General features: G+C 38.1%; 1 protein-coding gene across 1 annotated transcript in view; it reads left to right on the top strand.

Annotated features, from left to right (window-relative positions):
• prkceb (protein kinase C, epsilon b) overlaps nucleotides 1-23,752 on the top strand; it is a 148,736-nt gene that overhangs the window by 26,115 nt on the left and 98,869 nt on the right. The window contains exon 2 of the mRNA XM_087278906.1: nucleotides 18,133-18,196. Coding sequence (XP_087135032.1) covers nucleotides 18,133-18,196 — 64 coding nt within the window. The remainder of the gene's footprint in view (nucleotides 1-18,132; nucleotides 18,197-23,752) is intronic.

Here is a 23,752-nt window from a genome sequence, read left to right as displayed (position 1 = left end):
CCTGTCCAACTGCTCGTTAAGGCAAATTTATAATCAGCCAATCACATGGCAGCAACTCAATGCATTTAGGCATGTAGACATGGTCAAGATGATATGCTGCAGTTTAAACCGAGCGCCAGAATGGGAAAGAAAGGTGATTTAAGTGACTTTGAACGTGGCATGATTGTTGGTGCCAGGCGGGCTGGTCTGAGTATTTCAGAAACTGCTGATCTGCTGGGATTTTCACGCACAAACTTTTCTAGGGTTTACAGAGAATGGTCCGCAAATGAGAAGAATATCCAGTGAGTGGCAGTTCTGTGGGTGCACATGCCTTATTGATGCCATAGGTCAGAGGAGAATGGCCAGACTGGTTCAACGTTCATCTGTTTGCACCCGTGTTGACCATTGCTTGTCTGACAGCTCCAATAAACCTGCATGTGGATCCAAACTCATTTGTCACTCCTCGTGTTAAAATTCCGATGGTAAGGTGAGAATTTGGCGTCAACAGCATGAAAGCATGGATCTATCCTGCGTTGTCTCAACGGTTCAGGCTGGTGGTGGTGGTGTAATGGTGTGGGGGATATTTTTAGTGCACACTTTGGGCTCATTAGTACCAACTGAGCATCGTGTCAACACCACAGCCTACCTGAGTATCCGGGTTCCTGTCCACAGTCTAAAGATATGTGTTACGGGTGAACTGGTTGAACTAAACTGGCTGTTGTGTATGAGTGCGTGATTGAATGGGAGAGTGTATGGGTGTTTCCCAGTACTGGGTTGTGGCTGGAAGGGCATTCACTGCGTAAAACATATGCTGGATAATTCATTCCGCTGTTGTAGATATCACGCATACATTCAAACGGCACATAATGAAGTTCGTGTCTGTTTCAGAACTGGCACAACTGCAACTGAGCAATCTTTGTGGGCACCGGTACAAATATAAGTGTCCATCTGTTAGTTACAGTGAACAGATTTGTGAACAGCCTGGTGAAAATCGACACTTCTCAATGCTAATTTGCAAATGAGCTGGATTTTTTAATGTGGTTCACAAAGTACCCAGTAATATGGCACTTGTGCTGACTTCATGTCATCTTTGAGAAGATCTCTCTTGTGATGGGCTTTCAAGCAATTTTGGTTGGTTGGAAATAATATGAATCTGTTGGGCAATGACATGTTTATTTACTGACAAAGACAGGAAGCTTAATACAACAATATAGAGAGAAAACAATGCACACTATGTGCATAATCAACGTTTTTTCATTTTATGATTTATTTTTATAATTTTCATGCTGCCCCACGCACACTCAAAAACGATGGTTGATGTTTGTTCAAACTACTTATTAAAATAAAGTGAAACAACAATTCTTGAGTTTTTTTGTGTGGAAAACTTAATGTTCAATCCACTTAAATTCATAAAAACAAGCAATGGCCCATTTACACTGAGAGGTACAGTATGGTATGGTACAGGTCACCTTTATAAAGCTTGCGTTTCCTCTGCCAAAAGTGTACCATTTTTTGTGGGCGTGGCGTACGACAGAAAGTTTTAGATGATGTCATTTTTACTCAAGGAAATGGCAGAGTAAAACTGTACGGGTATTTTACATATCATATGAGAAGCACTTCTCACAAAACAAACGCTTTATACACATAAATACTTGTGTATAAATGTTTATTACTAACCTTTCTATGAACAGGATTTGAATATAACTGCAGATCAATGATAATGCGAAATAGCATACTGTAATGTCTGCAATTATCTAAAATAAAAAATAAATGCTGCATATATGAACACATACAGACCCCTACAGTCTCCGATATGTTACCTATTACAGAAAAACTACACACAGCGTACATTTAGTCCTTATTTGGGTCCAAAACAACATGAAATATAGCCCACAGTCAGTGCAAACCTCTCATGTGTCTTTAATCTTCACCAGCACATGTAGCCTGTTGTAAGAAAGTAATTCCATCATTCCGAGTTCATAACAGTCCAAAAGGCGATGATAATAGTTAAACAAAAGCAGTTTGTTCATGTTTTAGGTTGCAGAAGCATCATTTGCTGCTGTTTTTTCCCGCTTTTCCTTTGTTTTTTTCACACTTTACTCTCGCATTTGTCTGTTTCTGACAGGATCGGATGTCAGAAGCACTTTAATAATTACACACACATTATTAATATGAGCTCAAAAAGTTTGTTATTTCAATTATAGACACGATCGTGAGCTCTTTGGAGAAAGTGAAACCGCTTGTAACTTTAGACGGGCTCGTAAAACAACAACAGGACACAGCAGATTTTGTTCTTCTTGGCTTTGTGGCTGTTCATCAAAACGAAGACAAAATTTGTTTGAGGTTGGGTTGACCATGGCTTGTTATTATATGCGTATATTTTTACGGTGTAATGTCTTGGCTGTGTATTTAAAAATGGCGCTTCCTTTGTTTTCATTCTCCTGCTTCTGTGAGTGATGTATCTCTGTAAACCAATAGCGTTCAGCTGCACATCTAGCTCCGCCTTATGGTACCCTTTGGGCCTGTTGGTTCCCCTTTCCAAAGGGTGAGCAAAAAGTGGTACAGTACAGTTCGCTTTTAGGTACCCTTTAATAGTGGAAATGGCCATAAATGCGTACCGAACTGACTTGTAGCGTACCGTACCACTTAGTGGAAACCATAAGTTAACTTAATTCCTTCATGTTGTTCCAACACAAATTCGTGGGAACAACATTAACAAGTTAATAAGAAAATGTACATTAACAAGAGCAGATCATCTTGGCAAATTTCAAAAGTGGAAAGAAATTGTTCATTCATTTATTTTCTTTTTGGCTTAGTCCCTTTATTAATCAGGGGTCGCCACGACAGAATGAACCGCCAACTTATCCAGCACATGTTTTATGCTGCGGATACCCTTCCAGCCGCAACCCATCACTGGGAAAAATCCATGCACACTCATTTACACAAACACACTCCAGACAATTTAACCTACCTAAACACAGTGAGAACATGCAAACTCCACACAGAAACGCCAACTGACCCAGCCAAGGCTCAAACCAGCAACCTTCTTGCTGTGAGGCAAACGTGCTACCCACTGCCCCCCGTTCAGCTGGTGAAAGTTGTGGTTATTCTCATGTGTGCTTGTCTCTTATCTGCGATCTCGCCTGCATTAAACCTGTTTATTATCCAACTGAAACCAAAGTAATTCAACAGCCTTTATGATCTATGCTTGTTCTGAAACAAACATTGTTGCTGCATAAATACGTTTTGTATTTAACGAGTTTAGTTGTCACAGGGATACTATTTCTCTCTGTCCAGGTTTATGTGCATGTTTGTGTTTCAGTGGAGTCTCAATTAGCTTGAGGGATCTGGTGTGCGTCACCCTCACATGAACACACACTCTGCAAGCGGCTAAACACACTGTCATCCGAGAGATAAAACACAACATGTCCCTGTGTTCTACCCGGCCAGCTGTCCTCTTTAACCTGCGCTTTCTTTCTCCCTTTTCATGTTCTGGTCTCTCACTTCGACCAGTTCTCTTCCTCACTTAAACATCTAACAAACAAACAGTGATCAATTCAAAGTTTGATGGTTTGTGAAAAAAGAAATCTTAAATGCTCTAATTGTGTCTTTGATCCGCAAAAAAAAGAGAGTACGACAGCAAAATTACATTATTTTATTTAGGATGTTAATGTTGTGCTGTATAAATGTTATTAAATCACTGTATACTAGTGATGGGAAGTTCGGATTATTTTACTGACTCGGATCTTTGAGTCTCGTTCATCGAGATGAACAAATCTTTTTTCGAGTCATTTCTTTCATTTGCTTCAATTTGCCAAAATATTATTTCAAGAGTTCACACTTAGCTGATGATTTATAAAAGCTTGTTTGGCATGCTGTCCCGGGAGAGAGCCCCGAGCTCAAGGGGCTTCCTCCCGTTGGCAGAGCTCGGTGGATCTCAGAACTGAACAGAGGGGTTAGACAAATGCTTAATTGTTATACGTGTTGAATGTTTTTGGGTGGTGGGAGGAAATCGGAGAACCCGGGGAAAACCCATGCAGACAAGGGGAGAACATACAAACTCCTCCCAAAAACACCCACCGGCCCTAAGGGACCAGGGCCGGCAGTGTTCTAGCTGTGGGGCTCGCAGTGCTAACCACTGGGCCGCCGTGCCGCCCAATCAGAGGTAAAGGAGGAGAAAAGGGGAGGAGGGGGGTTTCTTCCAAACAAAGATAGAATGAGCTGGAAACTGTGGTTATTTATAGTAGCTTAGGGCTCATATGATTGGAAGATAGCAAAATACGGGACCGGCCGTGATAAATCATAAGCACGTGATCCTCTCGAAATTAGTTTATGAATAAACCTCACTAAAATGTTACGAATTGCTTCCAAACACATCTACAACTAGCCCAAACGGTTGATCACACGACAAATAAGTCATACATATAATAATATAAGAAGGAGAAAAGAATAATTCAATGTTTACCTGCTCTTTTGTCTGTGAAGGTATTGTTGTCTCTTTGTTCAGCTCAGCTCTTCATGTCTTCAAATGTCAGTGGTTCATTCACGCTACACTGACAGTCACATATAATCTTAACCAATGTACACAGTCTGATCGATAGGAGACATGATCATTAGTTCACCTTTCGAGTTTTCTAGTTCTTGATTCGTTCATTCATCACGTGACAGAATGACTCAAACCCGATGACTTGAGAGTTAAATGGATCTATTCTTTTTCCGGCTCTAATCGCGTATGATTGGCCCGTGAGGAACGAATGACTCAAACCCGATAGAGGACTCGAAAGATGAACTATATGATTAGCTTCTGCCTTTCCGCGATGAATGACTCAAAAGACTCGAAATGAACGATACCACCTGCACAAATTTGTGCACGCGTGGATGAACGAATCACTTCCTGAGAGGACTTGTAGTTCCCGAGTCATATTGAAGATTCGTTCAAAATGAACAAATCGTTCATGAACGACCCATCACTACTGTATACTTCACTTTTTTTTTAATGATTTTGAAGGTTTAAAGAGCTGGAGGGTGGAGATCAGGTCTGACACATTGTTAGAGATTGCATGTATTGGGTCGAAGACAAAGTGACCGCAACTGTCTCTATCACTAATCTTATCAATGATTGACAGATATGAAATAAACATCCTGTTTTGTTTTTCTTTTTGGTCCATTATCAGCCACCATGTACACACAAACAGCACTGTAATCTCTTTTGAAAAGAAGTACACTTATTTGTATTGTATGTGTACTTGAATGTTTACATTCGAGTAGAAATAGTCAAATAATATTTTAATAATACTGTACTTTTACTTAAATAGAGTACTCTTTCATTACTTTTTTCTTACACGTTATATGCATTTGAAATATTTACAAAGTGGCAAGGTGGCCCCGTAGGTAGTGCTGTCGCCTCACAGCAAGAGGGTCACTGGTTCGAGCCTCGACTGGGTCAGTTGGCATTTCTGTGACGAGTTTGCATGTTCTCCCTGCGTTCGTGTGGGTTTCCTCTGGGTGCTCCGGGTTCCCCCACAAGTCCAAATGTGGTATAGATGAATTGGGTAAGCTAAAAATGTCTGTAGTGTATGAGTGTAAATGAGAGTGTATGGGTGTTTCCAAGTTATGGGTTGCAGCTGAAAGGGCATCAGCTGCATAAAACATTTGCTAGATTAGTTGGCGGTTCATTCCGCTGTGACGACCTTAGATTAATAAAGGGACTAAACCGAAAATGTATGAAGTGTGGTTGTGCATTGGAGTGTGTCACAAACAAATAAGCACACTAAGTGTTTTCATTTGTATACTACTTTGAAATATAATCTGTATACTGTATATGTAACAAGGTAGTATCTGGATGGTGTCAAACAGAGACAGATATGTCACATCTCCACCTTGCAGCTCCTCTGCTGCCACTGCAGACTTAAGACACATCGAAGTTGGCACAGTGTCTGAATTTCTCCGGTGAAACAGACATTAAGATCACCCAGATAGATGAAATTAAAAGCTTACTGTCACAATGGCACAGTGCCACAGTGTTTCCTAAATCTAACACAGCTATCGTAGTTTATTAAAGTTTTTGCAAAACATCATTCATTTTCTGACATCATTTAGGTCTATTTATTCTCATGTAATGTCGAACTTGACGTTCTTTTTTGCATGCTCATTTTAAAATCTGATAGTAAGTGAATAAATTATAATTTAACCTTTAAATGCTATTCAAGACGTTATTGACTTCCCTTACAAAATGGTGAATACGTGAATGACTTTTATGTTCTACAACAGAAAGAAGATGATTCATGTTTGAAAACCGCATAAGCAAATCACTAATTTTTTTTAAATGTGCATTGCAAAAGACTATTGAAGACATAGACAAACTATTTAATACTGGTGGAACTAACAATTTTTTTAATAATCTATAAATCTGTTGATTATTCTTTTGATTAATTGATGAATCTGATAAAAAAAGAGGTAACACTTTAGAATAACTATCCGTTATAACTAGTTAATAGACCATTAATAAACTGGTAGTTAACAAGTTATAAATGACTTGTTAAATAAAAGTTAAAGGTTTGTTAATTATTTATAACTGTGCCTTATAGATTGCTAATAGATAACTTACAAGCTGTTAGTTAACAAGTTGTAAAAGACTTCTTAACTGTATTTTAATGATTTAAAACTATACCTAATACATTAGTAATAGATCATGAACAAGCGCTTAGTATATAACTTAATAAAGACTTGTTAAGTATTAGTTAATAGTGTATATATATGTTATTGGGACGTTATTCTAAAGTTGTGGCTATTTTTCATTTATTAACTGTTAGTAAATGAGGAATAGTTGCCCCTTTAGAATAACGTCCCAATAACATGCTTAAGCTAATAACTAATGCTTAACTAATATATTTACTCACACTTTACAGATCAGTTGTTCATTGTTTGTTAACCATCTACTAATACCAGGGAAACTTTGTAGAACAGCAAAAGGATGGATCAAGTTCAAGCTACAGAAATTTGATGTGATAATTAAAATATAAAATGTTTGTATCTTAACCTTGTTCTACTTATAGGCTTTTCTGTGTGCTGTGTTTTACCAAAGAAACTCCACAGATGAAATGTTGAACGTTGTGTTTAATGTATAGAAACACGCATACTGAACCATCACATGGCAGTACAGCAGTATACAAGAATACAAACCAATGAAGTGCTAAACATGAAAACAAAATAAATAAAAATTTATTTTATTAAAGTTCTACAAGTGTTATTATATGGTGAACAACTGATCTGTAAAGTGTGAGTAAATATATTAGTTAAGCGTATGTTATTGGGACGTTATTCTAAAGTTGCAACTATTCCTCATTTACTAACAGTTAATAAATTAAAAACAGCTGCAACTTTAGAATAACATCCCAATAACATATATATTCACTATTAACTGATATTTAACAAGTCTTTATTAAGTTATTTACTAAGCGCTTGTTCATGATCTATTACTAATGTATTAGGTATAGTTTTAAATCATTAAAATACAGTTAAGAAGTCTTTTACAACTTGTTAACTAACAGCTTTTAAGTTATCTATTAGCCATCTATAAGGCACAGTTATAATTAACAAACTAATAACTTTTGTTTAATAAATCATTTATAACTTGTTAACTACCAGTTTATTAATGGTCTATTAACTAGTTATAACGGATAGTTATTCTAAAGTGTTACCAAAAAAGAAAAAGAAAAGCATTCATATCCAACTCTTTATACAAAAACAGAACTAAAATCTTTAGAAAGTTCACACAAATGTTTTCCTTGAACATCTCTGAGCTGTTAATAATAATAATAAAAATAAAATAAAAAAGCTAAATTGGTAGTTCTGTCCTTTTTCAATTTAAATATCTAAAAAATATCTTAAATCAAGACGCATGACACATGAAATAGCATAAGAAATTATTACTTGTTTTCTGAAAAAAACCCCACCTCAATTAAATTATTGTTTGCTTAAAACAAGCTAAATTATTTGTGAATGGGGTAAGAAAAATAATCTTAATGAGATTAAATCTCAAACAGAAGTTTGAAGTATCACTTAATTTACTCATGCCATTTTTTTTTGTCTGTTCTTGATTTAAGATTTTTTTGATATTTGGACTGGAAACGAGATTAAATTACTAAGAAAAAAAGCTTTTTTTGCAGTGCAGCTATACATGACAACAGATTGAAAAATTAATGATCCAAAAAAAGGCGAGGGAATAAAAATGTGTCTTTAGTCTTGCAATGCAAAGTAACTACCACCACTGCTTTACTTCTGTTGACCCTTTCACTGGTAAGTTTAAAAGACTCTATCTGGCCCTGGGAGTGAGTTTTGTTTATTATTTTATAACGTTCACTCTTAGGGCTATATTTTGACGATCTAGGCGCAAAGTCTAAAGCGCAGGGTGCGAAAGAATTAAGGGCGTGTCAGAATCCACTTTTGCTATTTTAACGATGGAAAAATCCAATTGCGCCGCAGGGCATGGTCTAACATGGTTGAGCTTATTCTCTTAATGAGTTATAGGTGTGTTTTGAGAATAAACCAATCAGAGTCTCATCTCACATTCCCTTTAAGAGTCAGTTGCGTCGCGCCATGGGGCATTTGCTATTTACATGGCGGACTTTGTAGGTGGAAAAACGGAATGCTCCACTAGCGAGAAAACAGTTAAACAAACCATCTGCAGTGTGAGCCTTCTCATTATTTACTTTCACTTTCACTCTCTTCAGTGGATAAGGAAACATATTTTATGCACAGACATCCATTAGCCTACAATTTTAATTTTGTTCGTTAAGATTTGTTTCAAAACTATTTCTAAATTTAGTTCTAATTTCCATCAAACGAATAAATGAGCAGTACTAGCGAAGTGTGGTCAAAAAAACTGAGTTATATCCAAACACACATGCTGTGCCCCATATGGTACAAAACCTGACAGGTGGACAAATCTAAGCTTGTTTTTAATAAAACAAATATAAATATGCATATAATAAATACTACTACTAATAATAATGACATTATACAAAAGAAAATTGTCATGAATAAAATGAAAAAGCCCCCTGAGATGAAGAAGGCATGGAGGCGGTGGTTTTTATTCTTATGTAGAAAATTATAATTTTTGTAATATTTTAATCCTTTTATTTTTTTTTCATTTGTAAAGACATTTGTGTATTGCTGCACATCCTGTGTGTATTAAGCAATGTGTAACGGAGGCACACAAGTAACGTGCTCTGCGCTGGACTTCAGACCTGCTCTCAGCTGGTCTATTGAACAGTCTATTTTATTTCCTCAAAACAGCAACATGCCAGCAATGTGCCTTAACACACCTCCTTTTTTTCAAAACGACTCTTGCGTCGAGCTGAAACTAGCAAACAACAATTGCGTTGCGCATTGCGCCAGGTGTATGATAGGGGCTTTAATGTTTCTGTGGCGACGTGTCATGGCTGTGACATAACACACTGCAACAACAATACCATTGTATGACAGGTGTATCCCTTTTATTATGCTTTTCCATTTTAATACAAAAAATATAGGTAAGGGTTTTTTTGTTGTTTAAAAGACGTAAAATTTATCTTGATCATGTTTTCTTGTGGCCGCGCGCATGCCTCATTCATAAAAGCAACTTTATTTAAACTGTATTTAAACTTTAGGGATTGTTAGGGATATAGGATATAATGGAATATAAAAACAGACATCAGACAAAGAACATCTGTACTCATATGGACACTATAATAATGCTGTTTAAAAATATATCTTTACAACTTGTATGACCGGCGGCACGGTGGCCTCACAGCAAGAAGGCCACTGGTTCGAGTCCTGACTGGGCCAGTTGACATTTCTGTGTGGAGTTTGCATGTTCACCCCGTGTTGATGTGGGTTTTCTCTGTGTGCTTTGATTGCCCTACAGTCCAAAGACATGCGGTATAGGTGAATTGAAAAAACTAATTTTTCCGTAGTGTATGAGTGTGTGTGTGTGTGTGTGTGTGTGTGTGAATGTGAGAGTGTATGGGTGTTTCCCAGTACTGGGTTGCAGCTGGAAGGGCATCTGCTGCATAAAGCATATGCTGGAATACTATGTGGTTCATTCCGCTGTGGCCACCCCTGATAAAAGGGAAACTAAGCCGAAGGAAAATGAATGATTAAATGAACTTGCATAACATCTCTATCCAGTCACTTAAAGCTTTCCTAGATCTGAAACAGTCACCTTTTGCTTCTTATATGACTAATTCTTTCTTTATTTGACCTGTAGAAGTAATTTACTGAACTGCACCTAGCAGACTGCAGATGTTTACTGTATTTTCACTCAGTGTGCACATTGACATGCATGTGCAAATACATAAGAACATTATTTCCAGACGTAAACACTCACTTACTCACTCTCCTGCTACAGAAAACTGCTATATTTGGTATGTTGTCACACCTGCGAGACAGAGAGCACTCAGAGATCAGCTTCAGCATGACATCACAGGAAGTTGGAGGCAGGGAGAAGGTCACAAGGTCATTCACGCTAACGAATATGTCACTATAGCATGTTTTGTGCAGTGTTTGATTTTTTGATTTATGAAAAAAGTTCTCCGTGCCGGGGTCTATTTAAAGGTTTTATATTAAATGTAGGCAGCACAGTGGCTCAGTGATTAGTACTGTTGTCTCACAGCAAGAAGGTCACTGGTTCGAGTCCTGACTGGGTCAGTTGGCATTTCTGTGTGGAGTTTGCATGTTCTCCCCTTGTTGGTGTGCGTTTCCTCTGGGTGCTCCGATTTCCCCCACAGTCCAAAGACATGCGATATAGGTGAATTGGATTATCTTAATTGGCCGTAGTGTATAAGTGTGTGTGGGTGTTTCCCAGTACTGGGTTGCAGCTGGAATTATTCGCCCCCCTGTTTGTTTTTTTCCCTGATTTCTGTTTAACGGAGAGCAGATTTTTTTCAGCAAATTTCTAAACAATAGTTTTAATAACTTATTTCTAATAACTGATTTATTTGATCTTTACCATGATGACAGTAAAGAATATTTGACTAGACATTTTCCTTGCTCTGTTAAACATCATTTGAGAAATATTTAAAAGAGAAAAACAAATTCAAGGGGGGGGGGCTAATAATTCTGACTTTAACTGTAAAATATATGCTGGAATAGTTGGCTGTTTCTTTCCGCTGTGACGACCTCTGAAATAGAGACTAAACCAAAAGAAAATGAATGAATGAATGACACAGTACAGTAAACAAACAAACAAACAAACAAACAAACAAACAAACAAATAAATAAATAAACAAACAAATAAATAAATAAATACATGTCACAATAGAGATGAAATATAGAGGAGAGAGTTTTGGGGACGTGCTAAATGCTGCTGAGCTTAAAGAGTTGCTTTTTACAGACAAATCTCTTTCCTTTGTGTATTGGATTACGGTATGTTGTTTTACTGTAGGAGTTTGGTGTTTGTTTTGGGGGGGAGGGGGGCTAATAAATGTGACTTCAACATTATATAAATATATGATGTTTAACATGGCAAGGAAATTTCCACAGTATGGTTGATAATATTTTATTTTCTGGAGAAAGTCTGATTTGGTTTATTTCGGCTAGAATAAAAGCAGTTTTTAATTTTCTTATGAAACATTTTAAGGTCAAATTTATTAGCCCTTTTAAGCTATATATATTTTTTCAAGTCTACAGAACAAACCAGCATTATACAATAACTTGCCTAATTACCCTAACCTGCCTAGTTAACCTAATTAACCTAGTTAAGCCTTTAAATGTCACTTTAAGCTGTATTGAAGTGTATTGAAAAATATATAGTTAAATATTATTTACTGTCATCATGGCAAAGATAAAATAAATCAGTGATTAGAAATGAGTTATTAAAACTATTATGATTAAAAATGCTTTGAAAAAAATCTTCTTTGTTAAACAGAAATAGGGGGAAAAACAAACAGGGTGGCTAATAATTCAGGGGGCTAATAATTCTGACATCAACTGTATATACAGAATATAGTTCTTTTTAATGTTCCACTTTTTAAAAATATCGTGGTTTTGACAAAAATAATTGGCATAAACTATTTCTGACATTGATAAAAATAAGAAATAGATACTTTTTAAAGTATGGGTCATGAAATTTTGTATCATTATAATATTTTACAATACTACTATTTTAAGAGCATTTTGATTGACTAAATATAGCTTGGTGAGTCTTTTCAAAAAATGTTGGAGAACTTTTTAAACTGCAATGTACCTGTATATTTATTGAATAAACTTTTTAACCTAAAACTAATAAACACATATTGCAAAATTGTTAATCTGTCAATAATTGGTAGTTCATAAACATAAAACACAGAATTTTGTTTATTAAATTACAATGTTGTTTTAATGGTAATCTCAAGTAAATAGGTCAAAATCTCAGTTATTGCAAAAAAAAACTACTTTTTGGTTTTAGAAAGTGTGAATCGTGCATGTGCGTGCGCATGCAAGCTGTTTTTTTTTTTTTACACTGGTGCATCCTGTATAAAACCTTTGTTGACTGCGCTAACATGATACGGCTCGCCTCTAACCCAACTCCCACACACATCCTCACCGTCTCTCTCTCTCTTTCTCTCACAGCATGTTCGAGTCTCTCCACTCATCCCCACATCCTCCCGCCATTTCCTGCTTTAATCTGGTTTTGATGGAACAGCCGTTATGCTGTCATTAAGAGAACTGGGCTGAATATCAGTCATTTCAGCCTCACAGGGCTTATGTTCACATTGAGACTGTGCTGTTTCCTCTTCTGGTGCCACACACTCAGCATTTATTCAGCTAATCTTGACCATGTTTGCTCATTTGTTTTCATTTGCAAAATGACTGATACGTGAGGCTTTTACAGGTGGTGCTCAATCCTAATGAAGTGGGAAATCACAGACACTAATTCATGTAGGATTTATAGTATGCTTTGCACAACCACTTTTCTTTAAATGTATAATGACGTCATTCAATTTGAATTCACAGTCCCGTTTAATTTCAGAAAGTAAATTAAAATATAGAGAACTAAATGTATGGACCATTTCGATGGGGTGATGTCATCGGCCCATGAACATTGGCCCATGAACATTTCCTGCTTGTTATCAAACTATTTCATAACTGCAACAAGAGGCAATTCAATCATAACTTCATGTTAAAACAGCGATCATCACATTATTTATCAATATGTGGCTCTTTTTGGATTCTCAGAAGCTACAGAAATTAAAAATGTAAAACAGGAAATATGTTGGGACCATTGTTTTTGTTTACATACCTAAAAATGCTCTATACATATTTTAAAACCACAGAAATGCACACTTAAGGTGCTTACACACTTGGTTCATTTGTCTGGACCGTACTCAAGTTCGATTGTCTCCCCTTGCCACCTCCTCGGTTGGTTTGTGTTCAAACTGTCTTTTTTCCTTCTGAACCCCGGTATGCTTGCTTGGTTTATGGCCATTGCTAGGTGACGGTCACAAAAGCAAGCACCGCAATGGAAAGATGTCAGCACATCGCGGTCATTCTGCTTTAACTGAACCTTTTGGTTTTAGACATACAGAAAGCGACTCTTGCGTCCATCTGCCGCAAAAATGTTATAAACATTCAGAACATCACTTTCACCGACTCGGTCCCAGTCATTCCCCTCGCTGGCCAGCAGAGGTCATCATCACCAGACTTGTAGACATTACGTCATCCACTTAAACTGATAAGCACACACACCTGTTCCTCATCCCGCTAACGACCCACACTCACACATATAAGCCACACTCTCACGCCAGGTCGGTGTGAAGTCTTGTTCTGCCCCGGCTAACACTACTGAGCGTTTCCTGATCCTTGCCTGCTTTCCCGTTGACTACTTTGAACTGCATCTCGATTATGTCTTGCCTGCCTTGAACTCTAGCCTGCATCCTGACTTTGACAAGCACACATCACTGTGTATCAATGTGTTTGCCCTGGCTCAGTCCCACGCATGTCACCAAGGTACGAAACGTGACACACACACACATGAATGATCGTTATGAAAACGATAGTTTGTTGTACAGTTGGCGGTTCACTTCCGTTATTTGGTACGATTGCATTCACATCAGAAGTGAACTGTACCAGAGTTCGCATGAACCGTACCCCAGACCACCTCTTTCAGGCGGACTCGGGTACGGTTCGTGGGTGCGCACCCGAGTTTAGAAGACATGTTCACACTAGCTAAAAATACCATACTATGACATCAAACTAACCCGGGTGCGGACTAAAAGTGCTAGTGTGAAAGCACCCTTAGGGTCTGGTATGGTTCACTTCTGGTATGAATGCAATTGTACCAAATAACGGAAGTGAACCGCCAACTGTACAACAAACTATCGTTTTCATAACGTCATTCGTGTGTGTATGTGTGTGTCACGTATTGTAGTAGTACCTTGGTGACAAGCGGGACTGAGTCAGGGCAAACACAGTGATGTCTGTTTGTCTCCTTCAAAAACAGCTTCTGCAGACACTGTGTGATATTTCTGAATGTTTATAATTTTTTTGTGGCAGATGGACATGAGTCGCTTTCTGTATGTCCAAAACTAAAAGATTCAGTACAAGCAAATCGAGCCGCGATGTGCGGAAGTCTTTCCATTTTGGCACTTTGCTTTCGTGACTGTCACCTAGCAATAGCCTCAAACATAACAGCAGATGGATGACGCAAGCGTACCAGGGTGAAAGAACGTAGAATCACCAAGAGGCGACACTCTAGTGCAATTTGGGAAACAGCCACTTGATGGCGCGGAGGCCATTATGAAATGAAAACTCTAATAGCACAACAAAATATAAGTCTGTAAAATAAACTATTAAAAGTGCTGATGATTGTGATAGTTAGTGTTGTATTGTCGTCTTCCAAATTGTATCTCTGCTTTAATGTGCTTTTTAAATAGATAAATAAAAAACAAAGCAGCTGCCTGCCATCAAAACAGCAATAAGATCCAATGGACGGCCGATCGCTTTCACTCCAAAATGTCGGAATCCAGGGCTATTGCTGGGCGTTGCTGTTGCAATAGAATGTTCTTTTTTCTTTTTTGCCGGGGTGCGCAAAAGAATAAAAAAGACAGTATGAACACAAACCAACCGAGAAGGTGGCAAGGGGGAACAGTCGAACTTGGGTATGGCCCAGGCAATTGAACCAAATGTGAAAGCACCCTTATTTTACAGTGAGTGATCATAATTTTTTTTGCTGTATAGGGAAAAAAAGCAGCTTTGACATTTTGATTTCTGCTTTTGTGTTCCACTGGAAAAAGTCAAACAAATTTTGACCTATGAGGGTGGGTAAAGTTCTTGACTATAGTGACTGATAAAACTTAGTGCTACAAAAATTAAGATAGTGTAGCGACCTAGCTTAAAGTGAATTTGAAAATTATTTGAAGGGGACTTTAAATACGAACAAACAAATCTTCCAGCGATCGTTTAAACAGACAGCTGATTTTAACTATGGCTATTGCTATCAAAAATAAAAACCCATTTATGTTTAAGCAGGCTAACAAGACAGAAGTTTAAGATAATAGATTCATAAATATGCACAGACACTATGCTTCATACAAAATGAAACTTTGTTGACTAATCTAACAGAAACTAACGCCTAACACAAACACACATTCATATAGGATGTATAGAAGAGTAAAGGAAGAAAAATAAGAGTTTAGGAAAGTGTAATGATCTAAAAACCTCAGATTTTGTAAGACCAAACCAAGCAAACCAAAAATAATCATTTTATCCCTTCCATGGTTTCTTTAGGGTTATATAAAATTTACACCAGTTCAGTAAAGTCTGGGGGCTTCACTTGCGTTCACCATGTGATGTGAAGGACTCCCTCTGTTAAGCTGGGTTCCAACGTGATTTGCTGGTGGTCAGGTCTTTGTCCTGTGAGGCTTGGAGTGTGGTGGAGACTGTCATTTCAAGTTTTAGGCGGCAAAAAGACTATAGTCGTGTTGACTGTTAGTTTTGCAGCACACTAAACCTCACTAGACTCTTGAAGAAAAAAAGAAAAGTAACGGAGATGGGAACAGTCATGTTATTCCCATGGTCCATGCCTGCTCCCTGGACTCTTCTGCGCACTGTTTGTGTTGCTCTGCAATAACACTTCCGAAAAGCTAGATGGCAATAAAGTTTTAATGTTTCTCTGTTTAGAGTTTCTTTGCTGATGTTTTGTTTTTTCTGAATGTCACCTTAATGTAAAAGTAGCTCAGACTCGCTCATTTTAAGGGCGGGAATCAAGGGATATGTAACAACTTTAATCATAAGGTAAATACAAAACAAAACTTCCCATCTGGACCTCCTTCACGGGTCTTGACACTTGTAAACACTCGCTCCTACAGGTTTGTGCAGCTCTCGGTCCTGCCCACACTGGTCACCACTACCAAGCCGACCAATCACAGAGCTTGTGCTAGGCATTGTTGCAACGTGTATATATTTTTTGAGAGGTGCGTGTCAGCGTCGGCTATGGACACGGCTAGGGCTTTGCGACCACCTGCAGGCTGTGCCAAAGTACAGTATATGCGTGCACTTGACACAGAAGTATAAATCAGCCTTGAGTGACAAGTTTGTTTTTGGTTTTGTACCACCCTCAGGAGCTGAGTTGACCAATGAGAAAGTTACCTTCCCAAGGGAAGTTTTATGGCCCCCTTTGTTCTGAAGCTTGGTGATTTGCATATGCATTCTGGATGACTGCTGGATGTTTAAAGTTTCCTAAAATGTTAATATGATGTACTCGTATTAACATAAAATGTAAACGATCGTTCAGTACACCATATCAGCTCTCCAGGGACTTCAAACATGAACTATCTACAATACCTTGTTTCTCTGTGGTAGTGTTAAAACATTGATTGCAGGAGCATTAAAACCATAATATTAATATATGAGCAAGAGACTTGTTGCAAAACACCTGATTATGCATGAAGACAGAATAAAGGGTTACTTAAAAAAACAAAACTTAAGTCAAGCAAGTTGTATCGGAGCATACAGGAGCTTGACCATGTTTCTATCCATTTCCAAGCTGGCATTCCTTTCGTGTCATAAATACAGGCCTTAATTTTTGCCAGAACACGCCGGATCCAGACTCGGCTTATCCTATACCTCATTTCACCGATCTCCCTCCTCAACTGCCCTCCTCCCCCACCCGCTGTTCACTTTCACTTTCCTCATGACAACTCCCTCTCCTCCCGCCCAGCTCTCAACACTCCGCCATCCAGTGTCCCAATATCATCGCATCACCCTCCACCCCCGTTCTTCAGTTTCATCCGTGACAACACCACCACTCTTCTCTTTCACACATCTACATCCTTGGGTAACATGCTGGATTTGTTATCCCATTCTGTTCCGGGACCTCGCAATTCACAAATTAAGCACTTCGTAAATACCTTTGGAGTCAGATTACACACTGACCATCCAGTCTTTTCTCTGTATAGAAGAGTTTGTTGGTGTATTATGTGTTGAATAAAGAAAATTATTATGTATCTGATCAGCCACATCTAATTACACTAGATTTAATTTGTTTTTCAATTTTTTAATGAATGTTGCGTTTAAAGATTGGCATAAATGTTATATATTATCACTAGATTTTTAAATAAAAATAAATATTTCACTGTTAATATTTCTCTTGCTTTTTATTTTGAAATCTGTTATTCTAGCACTGCTAATTGAGATGCAATGTAGGCAAGGCAAGTTTAATTATATAGCACATTTCATACACCAAAGCAATTCAAAGTGTTTTACTTAAACAGGAATAAAAAAGACAATTATAAATAAAATAGAAACAAATAATATAAAAGCAGATGAAAACAGCTTAAAGACAGCGTAGTTTTTTCCATATTCCAAAACAAAGGTGTATCATATTTTCTCATTTTACTCTGGGACTTCCCCATTCTGGTGATCACCACTTTCTATTGGACGTCTCCAACAGATTTCATTTTTTACCTAATATAGTAAACAGCTTGTTTTTTTATTTCTCTGAATAATTTAGAGATGTTATGCTTATTATTGTTATAAAAATACAGTCTGTTTTTAAACAGTATTGTGTATTCTAGAATACAGTCTACAGAACTTTTAAAAGACTGCACTGAGTATGAAGGTCAGTCAAGAGTATTGAAGATGTCCTTTTGCTCTGCTGTTAAAACCCTAATTTTTGTTTGCTGGTCCTTGCAGATAGACTTGGAGCCAGAGGGAAAGGTCTTTGTCATTATCGACTTGTCTGGATCATCCAGTGAAGGTAAGACATCATTGTAAACTTCTTTTAATTGCATTACGTGTCATTTAACGGCTGTGTGAAACATCTCCCTGTGTACCTATTATACAAAATCTCATAAATACAGATGCCCAGAGCTTCCGTGCACAGTAAATACCTATTGATGTTTATATTAAAAAGTAATTAACGTGTTTAGCCATGACATGCACACTTAAAGCTGCATCAGGTTTTTCAAAAGGAATTTATTTTAAATAAAACGAGCACAATGAACACCAGTGTTGCCAGACGTACGATAATTATCGTATTTGTACGATAATTTCGACCTCTGTACGATCAATAATGAGAAAAATCCTATAATGTACGATAATTTCAGAATTTTATGGCATTTAAAAGTAACTTCATTGTAATCTTCGGGCTTCTTTACTTATTGATCTAGCTGCATCTTTTCTGTACTGTCTGTGAGGAGTAGGTGGAGTTAGGCACGTTTTCTATCTTATCTTTCGTTGCCTCTTCTCAGCCAATCAACGTGGAGAACGACTCTCACGAGTTAACCAAAGAGCTTAAGCTCTTTGAGTTAACACTCCTGCTGCACTCCTGCTGCACGTGAAGTCGATCTTTTAAGCAATAATGTTAAAACAATTCGTGCTGTAAAGGAAGGTGAGAAGAACGGGAGTTTTCCCTTGATGTTCTCGTTTTTCCCCATTCAAATGCATCTTGTGAACATGTTTTTTTACAAAGTTAGTCTCATCAAAACAAAGCATGCACACCTCAGAAAATAAATCCCTCAACATCTGGCAACATTCAATGACAGCAATTCAGAGGTGGAGTTTGAACCTTCCCACTAAGGTACCAAGTTTTTTTTTTAACGTATTGTGGTAATTTGCACGTTGTGTCAAAACGCTATGTGTCTAGATAATAGATGTATACTCTCAGTTTGACTCGTGTACGATAATTTTCCTCCAAATACGATAATTTTGAGGTTCTGGTACGATACTTTGACATTTCCAATCTGGCAACACTGATGAACACTCACAGCTGAAAAATGCCATAGTGCTTAAATCGCTTAACATGTAGTGGTGACGACAGCTCTTTGGACGCTTGTGCCGCTGCTCTTTCTGGAAGTCATATGAAGAGCTCCAACTTTCTGATCTTGATGTTGCCTCCAGTATAGCTGTATATATATGGAGAAGAAAAAAAAACCCTTCTGTGGCACATGATCATTGGACCCAGATCCAGTGTGGCCTGATTCCACCCAGATAACCTCCCAGATGTGCCTCTTTTATGTGCCCAACTCCCACCAGACCCCTTCTTTTCCTGGATCCACATCAGAGATGGCCCAGTTCAAGAGCTCCTTCATCCTCTAGGCTCCACTCTTGCTCCTGGAGGCAGAACATATAAACACTCGTCTCTCACCGTGATCTTGATGCTGCATATCTCATTTCTACACAGATCTTGTGCCTACACCCTCAAAGGTGGAATGGTTTAAATTGGCAAATATGTTTCGTAAGGAATAGTGAAAAGTGACAAGCAATGTTTTTTTTAACGTTTAATCTAATTTTATAGGATATTTAGTGTTTTTAGTTGTCACTTTGATGACGTTACCAATCATCTTGGTGGTTAATAAGCCTGGGGAGAGCTCTCCTTTCTCCACTGTTAATTGCAGTAGCATCAAAATATATTAGAAGGATATTACTTTCGAAGAATTCAACAACATCAATTTAAAGTTGTCTTTGACATAAATAACAACATTTGATTTTTACAAAACTGTAAATCCAGAATGAAATCTAAATGTCCACTTCTGGTCACATTGAATGCCTTTAAGGCAGACTATCAATGCATGTCTCATGCCCTGCTTTTGTCCACTCGCCAGTCTTCCTCCATTTTGGTAATGGCTCATTTCCAAAGAGTTAACCAGCCAGTTTCTGGGTTTGATGGCAGCACTTTTATCTTAGCTTAGCATTAATCATTGAGTCGGATTAGACCATTAGCATCTTATTCCACTTACTTACATATCAGTAATACTAATAAACCTGTATAGTACGTAATGTTGTGTGATATTTAGTAGTGTAATGTATATTTACATTTCGGGTATTACATTTGTTAAATATAAAAAAGTATATATTGAAAAAAATTCAATTCAATTCAAAATTCAAGAGCTCCTATTATTTTTTATTTTTTTTAAAGACCTTATATGCGGTATATAACACAGCTCTAAGTGAAGTGAAATATCCAGCTAAGAGCTAAATCTGAAAGTGCACCGTGTTTAAAACTATTGATTCATCTATAAAAGAGTCGACTCATAGTGGTTCCAATGAATCGCCACGATAAAGAGTCGATATGGAACTCAAGCTTCACCCATTTGTTGCACTTTCCGACCCGGGAACAAACACTGTAGAAAGAAAAAGAGGAAGACAAACACTGTAGCAGATCCCGATTCCCATCGTTTTTTTGGAAATAGGCTCATTTCCAAAAGGGTTAACCAGCCGGTTTCTGAGTTTGACGGCAGCACTTTTATCTCAGCTTAACATAAATCATTGAGTCGGATTAGAGTTGCGTAGACGCTGTGCTCTGTAGTGTGAAGGAAAGTTAGTGTTATTTTCCCTACTCTTTAGTAGGCTGTGAAGAGTCATTGGTTGAAGTTTATTTATGCAAAAATACCGCAGCATTATAGCACCAACCTTGTGCTGTGTTCCTGCCATTTTTCTGACGAGTGCTACAGCAATCTACATGCTTACAATGGGGAATTTGTTGGCTGTTTGTTAAAGGAAAGATCAGAAAAGACCATTGATGTATGGGACTTTGTCAGAGCTTGACAGGAACTTTACAGTACACAGTTCATGCACCAGTTTCTTCCTCAATTTCACAAGTGTAAGTAACTTAAGAGCAATTAAAATGGCTGCCTCCTTATTTTCGTTAGCTTGCAAATGATGTATTTTATTGTGTTTTGTCACTTGTAACCGCTTGAACTGTATCTGGTTAACTCATTATATTCTCATATCGTGTCTAAAACCACGTTGAAAATGTGCCGCGTGCTGCTTTGTTTATGGATTTAAATGCGTTTAAATGCGCGATCCACTGCTGTTTGTCCTTGCTATAGCCACCGTCAGCTGTTCCTACACACATGCGGCGGTCAAGTTACAAAATAGTTCGGGTTTTGCTGCTGTGTGGATTAATGCTGAATGTGTGTTTCTGTTTTTACTTATGGTTTAGAATGGAGCAGTATGCTGGTGTTTAACTGCATTGCTTAAATGCACTCCTGCATTGGGCTCACTCATACACTTTGACTACTTCAAAATTGTTTATAAGCTATAGTGGGCAATTCTCACTGTCTCGCACTGAATGCAGTCAACCAATCACAACAGACTGGGTTATTGGACCAATCAGTGCAGATTACCATCATGCCAAGGAGGGGTTGGGAACAAATGAATCCAACCCATGCTCATTGTGGAAACGTAGCCCCGCGGACGTTTCTGGAGACCGAAAATACGTCCCGGGAGGTACATATTCGAGCAGTTTTTGTTTTCGCAAATCCGCGAGAGGCCGCTGTAGAGTCTCCAAAAAGCCGCCAATTGGTCGACCCAGCCGCCCTCCTCCTACTCCTCCTTCCCTAAACCCAAGCAACGATTTGCAAAAGCCATCCAGACAACAAAACAAAAAGCCCTTGTCCGATTTTGACTGCGTTTTCAGATCTCGCCCCGTTGCGAACTCGTTTGCTTTTATTTTTTGGATTCTGTTTTTCATCTTACCTGATTTCTGGAACCGCTCTTCCCCGGACATCGCCGTGGCCGGCTCCTCCTCCCTCCGGGCCTCTGCTCCAGCGACGTAATGCTGCGAGCTAAGCGGACAAACTGGTTGAGACGGGAAAGCCCTCCACACGGAGGCGAGCTGTCAGCTGGCGAGGGTGAAAAGGAGGAGCGGAGCAGCGTCACACCGCCCCACAGCGTTCGCTCGATTAAAAAAAAAAAAAAACATGGCCATACGTACCTCCGGCCACGTAAATCGCAGTCTCCAGAAATGTCCGCGGGGCTACGTTTCCAGAATGAGCTTGGATTGAATGAATCACTGAACGAATCATATGGGAGTCACTGGGATAATTAGGTAAAAATAAATGCATATTATAAGACAATGTAAGTGTTTTTTGACCTTGCACGCATATCAGCCTGTTGTTGGAGACCAAAATATGAACTTTTTTATGTTTAATATTCTTGTGACGTTAAAAAAGCACAGAATACCAGGAATGACCCAAATGTAGTTTTGTGCACACAGGCAATGCACAATTACAAATGTACAGACATACAGGATGTAGATACTCTAAATGTATGTTACAAGAAGAGTACACTTTAGCTTAGCTGTAACAAAGCATTTTATCAGGTTTCTGTGTCACTCAGTCTTTTTGAGGTTTAATTGGACTCCATTCACCATCAGTGCTGAGAACCAGTCTACGTGACTCATATTTCATTGGGTTTAATCGCCATTTGCATCAGGAAGTGAATACTTAACATTTCCTTTGCATGAAAGTTGGATGACTCATCAAAGAGTGGCAGAGAAAATGCGTTTATCAGCAGTTGCAGAACTCAAGTTTATTTTTCTCAAACTGCTGTTATGCATCACATTGATGATAAAGCACAACAGATACTGAAGAAGAGACACTATTTCAAGATTTCAGCTGAACATCATTGTAAATAGACCACTGAAGTGTGTTATGCATTTTGCTTATTCCATTATGCAGTCTGCTTTTTCATGCAGTTTTGGAAATGTAAATCTGATCCATTTGTTAGCTTCATATTGGCATTGGTTCCTCTAATCAGATGGGCAGAAGGCTTTGGCTAATTTTGAGTATTGTCCCTGATGGTCTGAATTGTTAAATATTGATCCGAGGGCATCTTTCATGCTCAGCAGTATTAAACGGTTAGACGGTGAGTCCAGTGCCAGGGTATTTACAGTTCGACAGCAGAAGGACCTGGGAATCTGGCACTGTGACCTAAGAAACCCACATGTTGTAGGTTCCTCCAAAAACAACAGTGCTTCAAGACAGTTTACACCTTGTATCAAAGGTGAACATTCCGTCATCGTTTGTACATCCTCAAGTTCAGCCTAATCTTTGTTTTACATGATTTTCACACAAACATGCCTTCATGTTGTGCAGACAATAAAGTGCGACAATAGTGATAAATATTAGGTTTGATTACTAGGGATTTTCTATTTTGTACAAAAATGGAAGTCAATGGTAACCAGATTCTTGCCAACATTATTGAAAATACTTTATTTTGTATTCCGAACTTACACAGCAGTGATTTACACTTTTGTTTCCCCCCAAAAATATGTAAATCTCTATGACTGTCCAGAAAAGCGCTATATTAATGTAAGCAATTAATATTATTCATTATTGGTATTGCTCGGTAGGTTACTTTGCACAGTGTTGTACTTGTAATGCAGAGTGCTCCGATTTGAGTCTGGTGAAGCACATTTTTACAAAGTGAAGTTTATTCATAAACTAATTTCGAGAGGATCACGTGCTTATGATTGACACGGCTGGCCCCGTGTGGCTTAACACACCTCCTTTATAGACCAGCACACCCA

The sequence above is a fragment of the Danio rerio genome, chromosome 13 (genome assembly GCF_052040795.2).
Source record: "Danio rerio strain M-AB ecotype USA chromosome 13, GRCz13ab, whole genome shotgun sequence".
NCBI lineage: Eukaryota > Metazoa > Chordata > Actinopteri > Cypriniformes > Danionidae > Danio > Danio rerio.
Note: the sequence above shows the minus strand (reverse complement) of the source record. Positions and strands in the feature narration are given on the sequence as shown.